Source organism: Camellia sinensis, chromosome 12 (genome assembly GCF_055761805.1).
Source record: "Camellia sinensis isolate YWXY chromosome 12, ASM5576180v1, whole genome shotgun sequence".
NCBI classification, from domain to species: Eukaryota; Viridiplantae; Streptophyta; class Magnoliopsida; order Ericales; family Theaceae; genus Camellia; species Camellia sinensis.
Genome location: NC_138972.1, coordinates 9,083,711 through 9,099,635, shown reverse-complemented (window position 1 = coordinate 9,099,635; position 15,925 = coordinate 9,083,711). Strand labels below are relative to the sequence as shown.

Below are 15,925 nucleotides of genomic sequence, written 5' to 3'. Positions count from 1 at the left end.
GAGCTGTTTTCAACCTAGAAGGAGCTGTTGGAGCACCATTGTTGAAGGGGTCTTCAAGGGTAATAATTTTGCCTCTTTATTCCCCAATCTTGTATTGTATTTCTACCTGTCTTAAAATCGTTTTTGAGCTTGGTGTATAATACAAAAAAGTTCTGTTTTTAGGCCCTCTTGATTGTTCATTAAGAGTGTTTTGTGGTTTGGAGGTGTTTGACCCCTCTTAGGCCTTGAAAGGCCCCATTTTGTGCTATTTTGAGTGAGTTTCGAGACTTTGGTGTTTGGGCCTCTTCACCACTGAAATCTTGAGGGATTTCAGTGGCGGAGATGGTGCCTTGAAGTCTCCAAAAGGGGAGGGCCACCCCCTCTCCTTGTTGTCCTTGAAACGGACCCTTTTTGGCCTCTTGAGAGAGCATCATGTTAGAGTATGTATTGATCATATCTTGGCTGTTTTCCATGCTTATTATGCCATGATATAACCTTGTTGTGTGTTGGTTTTGGTACACCATGCATGCTTAGCATACCTACCATGTAATGCCATGTTATTGCCTTAATATGCCTTAGGTTGTTAGCCTTTGCTCGAGCATGTTTTAGGTCTCGTTTTATGAAGCTTGTGTGCTTATTTTGCCATGCTAGAGGTCTGTCCATAGTTGTTTGGGTCGGCCATGGCATGCATTATATGCCCCCTTTGCATTTTGGCTCGTTGGCCTCAAGTGTGTGAGTTTGTAACATGCACTATTTGCTTTATTCTAATGATTTGGCATCATTTTTAGCATAATTTCAGACCTTATAGCATGCTTGTATGTTTGCTTTGGACACCTCTTTGAAGCTTTGGAAGCTTGACTTGCATGCCCCATGTTTTGGCCTTTGTGTATACTTTTGATTTTGAGCCACTTAGATGCCATCTAGGGGGTCCCCTTTGCATGATTTAGGTCTGCCTTGAACCTATTTTAAGTCCTCTTAGCCTTGTGAGGCTTGGTTGGCTTGGTCATGGTTCAAGCCCCTTTGACTTGCTTCAAGCACTTAGGCCATTTGTCGCATGTTTAGCTTGACTTGTTGCTTGGTTTGGCACAATTTTTTAACATGATTTTCAATGCTTACCTTGCATGCCATATGTCCATGATTACCTTCTTTCAAATGTGTTTGAGAGTTGTCCCATTTGTGCCTAAGTTTTGGCTCCTTTAACATGTGCATGTGTGTATGTGTTTAGTCCTTTATTTTGATCACTTTGGCCACTGTTTTAGGCCTATTTAGAGTTGCCTAAATCATGTATAAGTCCACCTTTCCATCAATTTGCATTGCCTCATGTTTGCTTGTATGCTTACATAAGTGTCTCGCCATGACATGTTGCATCCTTAGCTTGCATGCCTAGGTTGCATTGCATCTTGCATGCATGCCTTATTCCTTGACTTGGTGATAGGAATTGGGCCTTGGTTTGTTTGTTTGGTTTGCATTTCATTTGACATGAAAGTTGCACACTTGATCCTTTGGGCCATCATGCATGGAAATGCGTGATTGGTGGTCCGAGAATCGAGACACATGCCCCTTTGAGTCACAAACATGATAGAGGGCATGATTGGTGCATACATTGTTTGAATTGTATTGCCATGCAAGTTCTGTCCTCTGCTGCTGTGAGTTGCAGGTTCTGCAGGCATTCTTTGCCGACCGGCAGTGTACATTGCCGACCGGCAATTATTCTCCAGCCGATAGCTTCATTTTGTGTCGGTGACCACATGCCACTACCGGTGGCAATTCTATTCAGCCGGTGGTGATCTCCAGTATCCAGAGGAGCATCTTTGAGACTTTGGCAGTCTTCAGAGGGACAGAGCAGGAAAAACAGAGGCAGACTATGCATGGCGGTGCACTTCCGAGCAAGACCCGAGCACGCGCTGCATTTGGCCCTCCTCCCGAGGCGATTTACTGCTTTGCTTAACTTAATTAGTTTGTTAGCTGATTAGGAAATTTGTAATATTTAATTAGCTTGCGTAGTTGATTAATTTGTATTATTTATTTGGTCCCTCCGAGTGAGGGCAAATCTGTAATAAATGTGGGTGAGTAGTGTGTATGTCTTCCAATCCCCACTTCTTTCTTCCCTTTTATTTACCTGCTTTGATGGTTAGTATTAGGGCACGTTTAAATTAGCATACCTCATGTAATGCATGCGTGCATTCATACATTTGCTTTGCATGCACCGGGCTCGGCGCATCATTCTAACTACATCTGTATTTTAAATTTCAAACTGAATACATGTTGGTTGTGCATTTTCACATGTTATTCATAGACTAGCCGAGCCTACTCTAGTGACATTTTGTATGCGATGCATTAGGCACTTAACATGGACTTGGATCATGCATTGATTGCTAACATGTTCCGGTTTTTAGCTCGGAGTACTATGTAAGTATTTTAGCTTTAGCATCTCGCATGCGTGTGAATGTTGTCATGACAGTATGTTTGCCATGCGGCTAAATGCTTACGTGATATAACTGTTTGAATGCCTGTGGGTGAAGGTTGGATTGCCTGAGTTGGAAACACTCGTTGAAATCCGTGTTTTAGCCTACTTGCGAGTAGCAAATTCCAAAGCATTTTTCCAAGGCAAACGGATATGCAATGCTTGTTTCCAAATTAGGCAATCTAGTCTATACTTGTTTGCTGTGCGCATAACATAGTAACGCTAGGCTAATAAATGGAATAAGAACATATAACGTTTTCAAAATCGGATATCATAGTTAGTAGAGGCCGGTCTTCGGACCGGGCGAAAGGGGGTGCTCATAGCTGACCTTCCCCGATCGTACCCAAGCTCCCGAGCCGAGACAACTCCGGTGATGACGGACATGTGGCCTTCGGCACCGAGTCAGAGTTTCCTAAATTCTCCCATAAAAATATTTAGGTGGCGACTCTGTATCTGGCAAAGCAGTCCATGTTTGGCACTTCTTTCCTAAAATCTGTTTTCTCAAAACGATTTGCCAGATTTGGACTCTTTGGTTCAAGATTAAGAACCGTGACACAAATCAAGTCCGAACTGTAGCCGGGTCCCTCGCGGGGCGCGTCTACAGAGACGTAGTAATCTAACACCCATGGTTAGCAGTATATTAACTTAAATTGAATTGCAAAGAAATTATAAAACAAAACTCCTTAAGAATGGAAAGCTATTGTATATTAAATCGCAAAAGATTAGAATCCAAGGTGGAGAGAGAGAGAGAAAGAGAGAGAGAGAGAGAGAGAGGGAAAGGGAGGGGAACAGATCACTCTTACTCTGCACACATGCTTAGTTTCCCCGAATGTTGGCTCTCGACAATCTTAAGAATCAACGATTTGTTCTCATCCAGATACTGCACAAAGCGAGGAGCAACGAAGTGATAAATGATGGCAGAGATAGTATGCCAGTTGTTTAAAAATAATAGAGATTAGAGAGTTTCCTTTTTCCTACTTCATGGCAATCACCCAAACAATGTGCAATAGAAATTCAATTTGACAACCTCAAACTAATATACTAAAAGACAGAATGTTGAACCATAAGCCTTTAACAAGCTAAAAACTGAATGAATGAACCACCAATCACAGAAAATACCTAAAATATTGGGAGAACAAAGTTCTACTATCAAAGAATCTAACTATTTTTTATTAACGTATTAAGCTCTTCAAAGGAGAAAAAAAAATATTGAAAATCACAAATTGGGGAGTAAGAGAAAGAGGGCATGAGAGTGACTGAGTTACTTGAGAGGGTAAAGCTAGCGGCTAATGGTGGAAACCGTGGCGGCTAAGAGTAGCAGCAACACTGCAAGAAAAAAAAATGCTAGGGTTCACAAATTAGGGATGAGAGAGAGACAGAGAGAGACAGAAGGAGGAAATACCTCGTGCGTGCGTGGTAAAGAGGAAAGAGCGATTGGCGAAAATAATCAATTACAAATTACGGCCAAATCACTAAATCTAATCTACCACACCAATAATCAGTTCAAAAGACCATAAATCTAGAACACAAATCAAAACCCATTTACTTATTTCACAGAAATCAAAATCCTACAACATCAAAAAAAAAAAAACTCTAGAGTTAAAGTGAAATGGGAAGAGAGAGAAAGAGGGGACACAGAGAAAGAAAAACCTGAATGTCGATGGAAGGCGAGACAATGGTGAGCGGCAGTGGCAGTGTAATAATGTGCGATAGTGGAAGATGAGAGGTGGTAGTCATGTGCAACAGTGAGATGAGCGGTGGTGGTGATTCATTCCCTGTGTGAAAGAAAGAGAGCGAGAGAGAGAGAGAGAGAGAGCCTGCTTGCTTGTGAAGGACTAGAAGACTGATATACAAAAAAAAACAAAAAAAAGAACAATGGCAAAATTTGGGCGGCAACTTAAAATTTTCCCACTAGATTTTTATATGCAATTTGCCAACTAAAAGAAGTTTTAGTCACTATTTATGTCAATGTTTTTACCGACTAAACTGTTTAGTCAGAAAATGTTAATATATGATGATTAAAATCATTCAGTAGCCAAAACATGAACTAATGCTGACCAAATTAAATTTTAGTCGGCAAAAAGTAGTATTCCCCGACTAAAAATATTTAGTAGCCTAAAACCTAAATTAACGCCGACCAAACTTTAGTCGGTTTTTGCCAAAATTTAGTTCAATATCACAAAAACGCGTAGTTTTATTATCTACAACCAAAATATTTTAGTTGCTAAAAAGTTTTTCATTCCCACTTTTTTTTTTGTCTTCCCTCTTCAACTCTTGCCGATCAAATTTCTATTTTTGTCGCAAAAAATTATATTTTGGCAACTAAAAAATATTGGTTGGCAAAACTCCAAACCTTTGCCGACCAAATTTTTATTTAGTCACCAAATGAAAATTTTTTGCGATTAAATAAAATTTAGTCGGCAAAATTGGTTGGGAAAAATATAATTTCCTGTAGTATCCCATGAAATGAGGTCGGCTACGTGAATCTTTATTCTCTATTCGACTCTATCAAAAGGCTATTTGTTTACAACAACAAATTCACAATGTGCAATAAGGTGAGTTATACATCCGAATTACATACTAAAAGCAAGCTTAAGGTGAGTAATAAATCTGAATTACGTACTGAAAGTGACTTTATGAAACAAGTGCCTGTACATTTTTATCTACCGATAACAAAGATGCCTTGTTGTGAGGTTAAAAGTGGAATTCATGCTCACAATCGGAAGGCATGTGTAACAACCCTCGTCACTGTTTACCGAATAACTACTGATTACCGTTAAACTGAACTGATTATGACTGATAAGTGAACTGGATAAACTACTGAACTGACTGACTGAAATTTAAACTGAATTGACTGAGTATATCTGTTCAATTGTATGTCTATCTGTTTGATTGTTAATTGATCTGTTCGTGTTTTTATGTTTAAATTGCAAATTGAAGGCCTTATCGGCGGCCGAACCGAAAATTGATTAATGTTTCATGATCCTCATAATTTATAGGATTTTATGGTATATTTATCTGAAAACTGATTCGGTATGATTAAATTAGGTTAATTATTGAGAAGTTACATAGTTTGACTTAACTACAACTTTGCCATTTGAGTGGGCCACTACACCAAACCTTGTTTAAGCCTTAGCCTTGCATTACAAAACATTTCCTCAACTTCTTTTGAGCACACCACCGAACTAGAGAGAGAGGAAGTGAGAGAGTTGAATTGTTCTAGAGCATTGGCTTGGAAGACTTGAAGGGATCATAGGAGAATTGCCTAATTGGACTTCTATACTTGTAATTGAAGCTCTAGGTGAGGAATTCAACCTCTCATTGTTGTGTTTAAGTGGACTCTTGCATTGTTCATGTCTAAATTGATGAATTGAGTCATGCTCTAGTCCTAGCATGTCAAATTGAAGCTCATTCCATGCATGTATGTTTGAATTGTTGAGTTGTGAGTTGATTTCATGGTAAAATGTTACATGCATGTTCATATTGTGTTTAAGTCCATGATTTCATCTTGTCCTTGGAAGAATTGGCTCACTAGAGCATGAAATTGAAGCTTTGAATTGAGTTAAACTCATGCATGTCATGTTTGAAATATTGTTCATGAAAATTGGTTTCAAATTGAGTTTATTTGAAACACCCTTGGGCTTTGATTTTGCAAATTGAGCTTTGAATCATGTTAAAGTATGAGTTTTGATGTGTTTTCTGGAAAATTGGCCCAAGAGGATCGAAATTTATGTTTTAAAACTTGGTTTTGAGCTTGAGGTTCAAATATGGAAATTTCAGAATTTGGACTCACGCTCGAGCGGGGTGACTGGCGCTCAAGCGTGGAAATCGTGCTCCCAACATTTTGTTCTGTTTTGAAGTCCGCTCGAGCGGAATAATTGGCGCTCGAGCGGGACATTGTGTCTCATGCTCGAGTGGGTGTCGAGCGCCCAATCGAGCGTGATTTTCACCTATCCAGCACTTTTGACTGTTTTGCAGAACGCTCGAGCGGGTAAGTCTACGCTCGAGCGGAAACCTTTGTCTGCAGGTCCGCTTGAGCGGAGTAACCTACGCTCGAGCGTGACCCCTGTTTTCTGAAAATGCTTTTAAATCGCATCTTTGCATCCTCATCCCATTCTAGGCATTCTTAGGCCTAGTTTAAGGCATCTTAATGAGGATATAGATGTAGAACACACCGAGGCAAATTAGGGATTAAGTTATTATCTCTTCCGACTGTGTAGCTTAGTGTGTGTTCAATCTGTTAACTGTGTAGGATTGGCTTTCTGAGGAGACGCTCTAGCCTTACTGTAGCCCAGAACTCTGTGAGTAACATCTGTGTAAAGATATGTTCAAAATGATTATCTTCTGAACAATTGAGCTGTACTGCTTTCTGAACTGATTACTGTTAACTGAATGAATGTATGTCATATATTCTGAACTGTATTGTGGCATCCTTAGCAACTACTGTTTACTGATACTGTTACAGAGATCTCTGTCGGTTCCCTCGTTGGAACCACTACTGTTACTGACTGATGGTCATCATTTACTGCTCGGTCTTTTAAGACCTACTGTTTACTGTACTGTCATGCTAATGGATGTACCACATATGACTGTATCGACTGAACGACTGAAATACTGATTTAATGAACTGTTTTCATTACTGTAAGGACATTCATTCTTAACCCCTTTACGCATTGTGTTATTCACTGGGCTTTAGCTCACTGCTCATATATATATGTAGGTGTACAGGCACCAGACCGCAGCTAGAAGCGTCAGGGTAAACTCCAATTTTGTCAAGCCAACCTATGTGCCTCATTGCGAGGTTCCGAGTCTGTCAAGTTATGGCTTAGAGGTGTTTTTAATTTCCCCGTCTGTCTCTGTATCTGATCTGTACGACTGTATAGACTGTAGTGTACTGAATGATTGTATATATGTATATACTATTTTATCTGACTGTGTATATTTGAATGAGAAGTCTTTTTGTATACAGACTATCACAGCTCATTGGATATTGTTTATTTATTGTATTGGCTTCCGCCAGTCCCTGTACTCTGTATTACTGTATTACTGTTAAGCAGGCCTTCGGTAATTTCGGATTACTGGCCGGTTATGGTGCTAAACCCATAGGGGCGGGTTTGGGTCGTGACAGCATGGCAGGTCGAATGTTGCTTGGATTCAGTGGAAAAAGAATGTTGTAGTAACCATCCATAATTGCTCCGAAATTGCAAGTTGCTGCAACCTTTGGAATCTGTTCAGGAAACGAATGTTATAGGGTTAGAAGTAATGAAATTTCAACATATGTGAGACGTTTGAAGATTATAATATCTAACAGCTGCATTGCCAAAGAGCTTATTTTCCTAAATGGATGCTCATGCATGGGCATATAAACATATGCCAGTTTTACTACTATGATTATCAACAACTATGAATCATTAACTACTACATTTTCTGCTTGCTTTTTGTTTGAACTAAGAAAGCACGAGATCTTATTCAGTTAGATAATCCTGTTGAAGGATTAATATTACACACATACTAGAAGGTTGAGATAAAACAATCATAGAGTATCAATGAAAGCAATGTGATATTCTCTTTCTCCCCGTCCCTCCCTCCGTTAGGCTGGTTCTAAACTTCGATATTAATATGTAGATGAAGCAATTAAAGAAGGTTTTATCCTGTTGCTTGATAAATGGAATAACTCATATGCTCAATTATTTGTATATTAGCATTTTGCAAGGAGTTCATTCACAAAAAAACATGGTCTCCATGTCAAATAAAACAGTGAACACCAGACCGATCTGGCATAGATGATGAAAGGATGATTGTTGAAATCACCAAAATTCATGTACATCATCACCAACTTGTTCTCTCCCCCAGATAGTCAAATATGACAAATCTAATAAAACCCTTTATTTATCAAGAAAAGAGAAAATAAAAAGCCTCTTCCAATCAGCATTTCGATCTTAATTAGATTTGCTGTTTCTACTCCTCAATGATTCCCAAGAACATTGAAATGGGTTAGTTGTAGATTGCAAGCTAGCATAATAACCCTATATATAAGATATTCTACACCATTAGACTACTTAAGAATATAACAGTTACAGCATGAGTTGGTACCTGATGGATATCGCGCATATATGCATGAAGGTTTGGATATTCAATCAGTTTCCTCTTTGTGCATTTGAACAAAACATTATACACAAGATCAAACCTAATCAAAGTTGTAAACAAACATATATCTGCTAGGGTCAACACATCACCACATAAATACCTAAAACTACCCAAGTGATCATCTACCATGTCCAATGTACTAAACAACTCATTCACTATTGAATCATACGCTTGTTGACTCTGAGCAAATCTACACTTGCACAATGCAACCACCATACAGCCACAATTTAATATGATTTGTATACAAAATTTCAACAATCCTTTGGTATCATACAATCATAAATCCAATATATATTTGCACAAGCAATTTCAATAATTCTTTGAAGTCCAATGTTGAATCATATGCAATATACCTATAGACACCATTGTTAACATTAGAGTATATTATCTGATTCCAATCCTTAATCTTTTTCTTCAACGATGGCAGTGAAAGATCCAAATCAGGATTCTTCGCCAACCGATTCAAACCCAAATTAAACAATTCAATTATGTCATAACTCTCATTGCATACAACCTCCTTCCTCTCCACATCTAAAAGCATTGAAACAGTGGACCGACTATCATATCCCCATCTCTGAAGCCTATAAACCTGCCTTAGGGTTTTACGCCCATTCGCATTATCCAAACCGGGGACAACCCTATCCCCATCTGGGATATCCCTATGTCGGAACTCCCATGACCCGTCCAGTTCCGGCGAGGCGACCGAGACCGACACGGCATCTTTGAGGCCCTTGAGGGTTCGAACGATCAAAGTCTGGTGGGCCTAGGGGCAGGGCAGGCCCACGTAGAGATGAAGAATGCCTGGTTTTTTGCGGAAAAATTGTGTGGAGCGAAATTGGGAGGTGGGTCGGGTGTAACGGTCGATCGGGTTGGAGGGGGCGAGTTGGGACATCACGAGGTGCCATGCGGCGGACCAAGTGGAACGGACAGTGGAAATGAGGAGTTGGGGTGGAAGAGACTGACCCCATAGAAGTCTGGTGAGGGTTGTGAGGAGGTTAGGGTTCGGGGGTTATTGTTGGTTCAGTGACATTCTAGGGCTGACGTGGCGTGTTTTGGAGTTGGTTTTGGCGGTGGTGAGCTTCGTCGTCGTCGTCGTCTTTGTTGGGATGGGTAGGTCTAAGGTCAGCAGCAAAGTGCAGTTGTAGGACATCATCTCTGGTTATCGATCTACACAGTCATACCATTGATCTCAAAAGTGATGGAAGGGTACTTTTGTTTTTGCACTTTAAGGCCTCGGCTTTGCTAAATAAAATAAAATCTAAACCCAATCTTAAAAAAAAAATTATAAATTCAAAATTTATTTCTTTAGGGCTAGTTTGATAATGAACTATTTTAATTATTATTTTTTTATTTTTATAAAAACATATGTAAAAAAGCAAAGAGAATAATATGAAAACTTATAATGACTTTTTAGCCACTCCCCAAACAAAGTTTATTTATTTAGGGCTCGTTCGATAATTTACTATTTTAGTTACTTTTTTTATTTTTATAAAAAAAAAGAGTAAAAAAGTAAAAAGAATAATGTAAAAACTTGTAATGACTTTTCATTCACTTCCCAAATAAGGTCTTAATCCAATGTAGTAGAAATTACAATTAAAGTTTGGCAAGTCCATAAAAAATCAAAAAGTCAAAAAGTTATTCAAAAAGTTAAAAAGTTAATATTATTCACCAAAAGTCAACAATTACGGCTGCACAATTCCCAATCCTAATTTTCTCTTACAAACCAATTTTTACAATTTTTTATTACACATTTTTCCATAAAAAGTCAAAAAGTTAACCTAAACATCTATATTTTCTTTCTCAATTTTTTAGTCCAAAAAGATAAAAAGTGTACTTATTTAGGACGCCCCAAACAACATATGGTAGTTTCACAAAATAATTATAAGTTCATAATTTTTAAAAAATTTTAGTTATTAATATTTATAAATTTTATCACTAATTTAAAATTTTTATAAGGCATACACTCTATTTCCCTTACAATATACATGCGCTGTTATTTATTAATTTTATTTTAAAGAGTGTTAAAATAAATGGGTAAATTACACTAACACTCCCTGAGATTTATAATTATTACCGTTCCTCTTTCACCTTTTGAAAATTACATCTCTCCCCTTGAGGTTTAAAGTTTCATTACAAATTTTCCCCCTTAACAATTTAATTTTTTTAAATACCAATTTTGCCTTCATTAGGTAAATTACAATGACACTCCTCACATTTTAGAAATTACAATTCTCTCCCTAAGGTTTAAAGTAGCATTACTAATTGCCCCCTCAGTTAGTATTAGTTAAAAAAAAAAATTAATTGAAAAAAAAATTTATTAGTAAAATTTTTAAATTTTTGTTTAAAAACTAACATAAACTCATTTTTTGAATTTATGTTTTTTCCTCAAATTTACAAACAGAGACAACCATTTATAAATCAAAAAAATTATCAAATTAGTTTTTATGACAGTTTTTTAAATTTTTATAAATATAAATTGAAAATTGAAAATGAAATGGTTACCAAATAGGCTCCAGATGGTAAAAATATCGTAACATTAACAAATAATTAAATAAGTTACTAACGTAAGAAATGACTTATCAAAAGATTCTTAAGCTATAAATGGTTTGATTTTTAGATTTTTTTTAATTAAAAATTAATTTGGTTAAGAAATAAGAAATAAAAAATAATTATCATTTAAGGATAAAAAATAATTATTATTTTAAATTTTGTTCATGTTATATATACGCATTGCTGTTTCAATTTAATTTGTAAAAAATTATTTCTAACCACTTGAAAGATAAAAATTATATAAAAATGATAATTATTTTTTATTTTTTATTTCTTAACCAGATTAATTTTTAATTTTTTTTTTTAAAATCAAACCATACATAACCTAAGAATTTTTTGATAAGTTATTTCTTACGTTGGTAACTTATTTAATTATTTGTTAATTTTATGACATTTTTACTATCTGAAACCTATTTGGTAACCATTTTGTTTTTAGTTTTCAATTTATATTTACAAAAATTTTAAAAACTGTCATAAAAATTGTTTGATAAATTTTTTTGGTTTATAAACGATTGTCTCAATTTGTAAATTTGAGGAAAAAACGTAAATTCAAAAAATGAGTTTATGTTGGTTTTTAAATAGAAATTTAAAAATTTTACTAACAAAATTTTTTTTTCAAATAATTTTTTTCTAATTAATTTTTTTTTTCAACTAATACTAATCGAGGGGGGCAATTGGTAATGCTACTTCAAACCTTAGGGAGGGGATTGTAATTTTTAAAATGTGAGGGATGTCAATGTAATTTACCTAGTAAGGGTAAAGTTGGTATTTAAAAAAAATAAACTGCTGAGGAGGAATCTGTAATGAAACTTTAAATCTCAGGGGGAAGATGTAATTTTCAAAAAGTAAAAGAAGAACTGTAATAAATATAAATCTCAAAGGGTGTCAGTGTAATTTACCCTAAATAAATTTAACCCTTTTTATAATCATTTCAATGTGAGTTATTAAGAAAACAAATTTGGGCATTTAACAAATGTTTGATTTTAAGTCATAAAAAACATATATTTAAACTTTTATTATAATTCAATTAAATAATGCAAGAACTAAAACTAATATTTTTAAACAAATGGACCAGACTAATTTTTATTTTTTTGGTTTCAAGCATATTTTAATTAATTTATTTATTTATTTAATTGAAGTATAATTTAAAATTTAAACAAATTAAAAATATCTATTGTCATGGGTCAAATATCCAAATCTACACTTTTTTTAAGTTACGATTGGCGGCCTATAAACGCAGATGGGCTTAATGTTTGATCTTCAGTGTTCACTACTACGACACTGGTTTGGGCTTTGAGAAGCCCATATAATAGGCTAGTCAATCACAAACTAACCCCCTCAATTTAAAAACCCCAGATCAGAAAAGGTGCAAGCCATATAAATTAAAACCCTAGCGTTGCATCTCAGCTACTACGCCTTCTTGCTCTGGGGAGAGAGGGGAGGGAGAGAGAGAGAGAGAGAGCACAAGATGTCGAAGCGAGGTACGTCGGACTTTCGATTCTCACATTTTCTCAGTAACCAAACAGATTGATCGTTTGAATTTGTGTTGTTTCGTTTTTTGTGTGGATTTTCAGGTCGCGGTGGTTCGGCGGGGAACAAATTCAGGATGTCGTTGGGTCTTCCGGTGGCGGCGACGGTGAACTGTGCAGACAACACTGGGGCGAAGAATCTGTACATCATATCAGTGAAGTGTATCAAGGGGAGGCTGAATCGGTTGCCTTCGGCCTGCGTTGGAGACATGGTGATGGCCACCGTGAAGAAGGGGAAGCCAGATCTCAGGAAGAAGGTCATGCCCGCCGTCATCGTCCGCCAGCGCAAGCCCTGGCGCCGAAAGGACGGTGTCTTCATGTACTTCGAAGGTGATTTTTTCGTCCTTGTTTCCATTGATGGCACTTGGGTTTAGACTATTTTATATGATTTGTGTTTGAAAATGGGAATTTGTATGGCTTTTGATTTATTTGTTGTTACTTTGATCACTCTAAGAAAACAATTGATACCGCGACCACAATTTCCCTGTATTTGAAGCTATGCTCCTCAATCTTGAAGTTTGATATATATATATATATATATATATATTTTCATTTGAACTTTATAGCAAGTATTCTTAAACAGCTTTATTCATGCGGTTATGCTTGTAATTGTGAAATTATATATATAGTTCTGCTTGGAATTGGGTAGTTGAAGACAAGCTTGTCCCTACAGTACTCATCTCTGCCCACACAAAAAATATAACTATTCTCATTTATGAATTAGGATTCAATTTTGAGATTCTGCTCAGAAGGTGTGGTAATGCATTGGTAGCACTTGCTAATCTAAGTAGAGGTGTATGCCTTTTTTCAAACTCAATCTTATTTCAAGTTGATATAATTTATTTTTATTTGTTTATTTGTTTTTATTTTTTTTGCGATTTGATTCTGATTAATTATTTGCACCAAATTAAATGTTTCATCGATAATACTATAGAATTTTGTTAAGTTAATTAATATTGTAACTTTTAAGTCAATACATCGACAGACTACTTAATGTCATTCTATATAGTCTCAAGTTTCATTGAAGTAAATATATTGTATATGTTTGTTTTGCTCATGTGTCCTCTCCCCCTATTTTTTGCTGCTCAAGCATCCTATGAATCTTGCTTGCTTGTTTTCGGGTTAAGTTTTGATGAATCCTTGATATTGTGTTTTTAGCTTTATGAGAGGTTAAATTTTGTAGCTCGAGATTTGTACTTTGATTTTTCTTACCCTTCTTTGAGGTTGCTTTTTTGAAAGGCGAATGACCATTCTAAAAGTTGGTCAGTCATATCGGGAAGCATATATAAAGAATGTATTGCCAGTTTTAGACAGCATAATGTTCTTCTGTTGCATTGTGTTACCTGTCACCTGGTAAATTTTACTTAATGTTTTTGCAGGTGAAATTGCTAACTATTATAATCCCCTTATTCAAATCACAGTTAAATTTGGTGTTTATTTTAGAATCAGCTAAGCTGCCTTAAGAAAGTTGGTAATTATTTTATTATTAGCCTTTCTACATGCCTAATGTTTATTTCTCATACAGCGAGATTTCCAAATTAAGGGGAGAGATTATTTTTAGTGTTTGCATGTTGTGCATTTGAATCCACATTTTAGTTAATTCTTAGGTAGCTTGATTGTATTTTTTTGGGTACCAAATTACCAATAAAGTTATGCTCTTTGAATCTGATGCTGTCTAGTTTTTTGGGTTATGGATCAATTGTGTAATAAGTAACTGAATGATGTTTTCTTTTTTTGTATAATGGCTTGAAATTGATTTTGCAATTGTGTTAGATTTTTCGATATTCCTCCTGGAATCTTGGCAGTATGTGGCTTTAATTTTTTTCTTTTGTCTTTCAGTTTTTATAATTTCCAAAGTGGGGGCATGTCAAGTAATATGACATAAATGTAATCTTTATATGATTTATCATAGACTAGTATTATATTCCTTTTTGTTGCTGTTGGAAAATAATAAAACCAACCACTGTCATTTTTTATAATTGGAATGAGGCGTTGCTGTCAACTTATTGCTTATTTACTTGCTTCTTTTGGGAACTCTAAATGCAAACTATTAGCTTATTCAGTTCTTCTTTTGGAAATGCCATACTTATGTTTTTGTATGTGCAGATAATGCTGGTGTCATTGTGAATCCCAAAGGAGAAATGAAAGGTACTACTTACATGTGATGATGTATTTGATAGATGTGGTACATGCGGCCCTCATAAATTCCAAGTGAAAACCAAATTGGACCACTTTGTTGAAGTTATGTTGGCACATGAAATTGGCAGAAGTTATGTTGTGGCCTGTGTTAAACTGGAAATGAAGTTGTGTGTTTACCTAGATTTGATTTGTGATAGCTTTCAGGTTGCAATTTTGAATATTTGAACAGTTCCTTTTGCCTATATGGTGGAATATGCGTCTGGCTGAGATGTTCTTAATTCCTTGCTGAGTTAATGACATATTTTTGGTGCACTCAGGACTTTTGTACAATTACCTTCATTGTTATCTTAGTAATTTCAAATATTCATTCCATGCTTTTTTTGCTTGATGTTGGTATGGAATCTCCATTAACTTGATTGGTTTGTTACTTGGGTTTTGTGATTTTGGTTGGGGAACCACTTTAAAGTTATCATTGATCAAGGGAACCATTCACTTCTGATCATCTGACTTTGGACCAGGGGTTATTAAGGAACTATCTCGTTTGACCTATCATATTTTTTTCCCTGTAGGTTCATTGAATAACATCAATGATCATGAATCATGATCATGATCCTTTTACGTCAGGACATGATTAATATTGAAATTATCTTGTTTCCATGAAACCGAGCCTTCATATTTTTTGTCTGTGATTCTCATATGGTTTTTTTGCATTGGTGTTTGTAGGTTCTGCAATAACAGGTCCAATAGGAAAGGAGTGTGCTGATCTTTGGCCGAGAATTGCTAGTGCTGCAAATGCTATTGTTTAGGAAGTTGAATAGCAAGTGATTTGGAACAATCAGTTTTGTTTGTCTAGGTGTGGTATCAGGCTTGGTTGTTTTGGGCCTGTCAGAACTAAGATGTTTTGGTTTTGAGCTTATTATGATGTGATGCTAGATTTGGCTATGGCTATTTTTGTTTGTGGTCTGAAAAGGATGAACATTTTCTTAGTATCTTTGGTTTCATTGTGCTACGTTATTTATTTTTTCGTTTTGAGTAATTATTCATTAATTTTGGAGTATTATGTGTTTTACATGGCAGATATATGTTATAGTGTCGGATTTGGTCTGTTAACATCCTC

The 15,925-nt window shown here is 35.9% G+C and overlaps 1 protein-coding gene and 2 pseudogenes across 2 annotated transcripts; 2 read left to right on the top strand and 1 right to left on the bottom strand.

The window, feature by feature from the left end:
* Window positions 1–5,077: 5,077 nt before the first annotated feature.
* On the bottom strand, window positions 5,078–9,743 carry LOC114305374 (uncharacterized; annotated as a pseudogene).
* A 2,659-nt stretch (window positions 9,744–12,402) lies between these two features.
* Window positions 12,403–15,865, top strand: LOC114305459 (large ribosomal subunit protein uL14). 2 transcript variants are annotated; one of them, XM_082898084.1, is made up of 4 exons: window positions 12,403–12,621; window positions 12,715–12,999; window positions 14,776–14,817; window positions 15,532–15,865. In XM_082898084.1, the coding sequence occupies exons 1-4, from the start codon at window positions 12,609–12,611 to the stop codon at window positions 15,612–15,614; spliced, it is 423 nt and encodes a 140-aa protein (XP_082754210.1). In that variant the 5' UTR covers window positions 12,403–12,608; the 3' UTR covers window positions 15,615–15,865. The 2 variants fall into 2 exon arrangements, with proteins under 2 accessions (XP_082754210.1, XP_082754211.1); XM_082898085.1 differs by lacking the exon at window positions 14,776–14,817 and having other exon boundaries at window positions 12,477–12,621.
* Window positions 13,893–14,030, top strand: LOC114305471 (small nucleolar RNA snoR137; annotated as a pseudogene).
* Window positions 15,866–15,925: the final 60 nt, after the last annotated feature.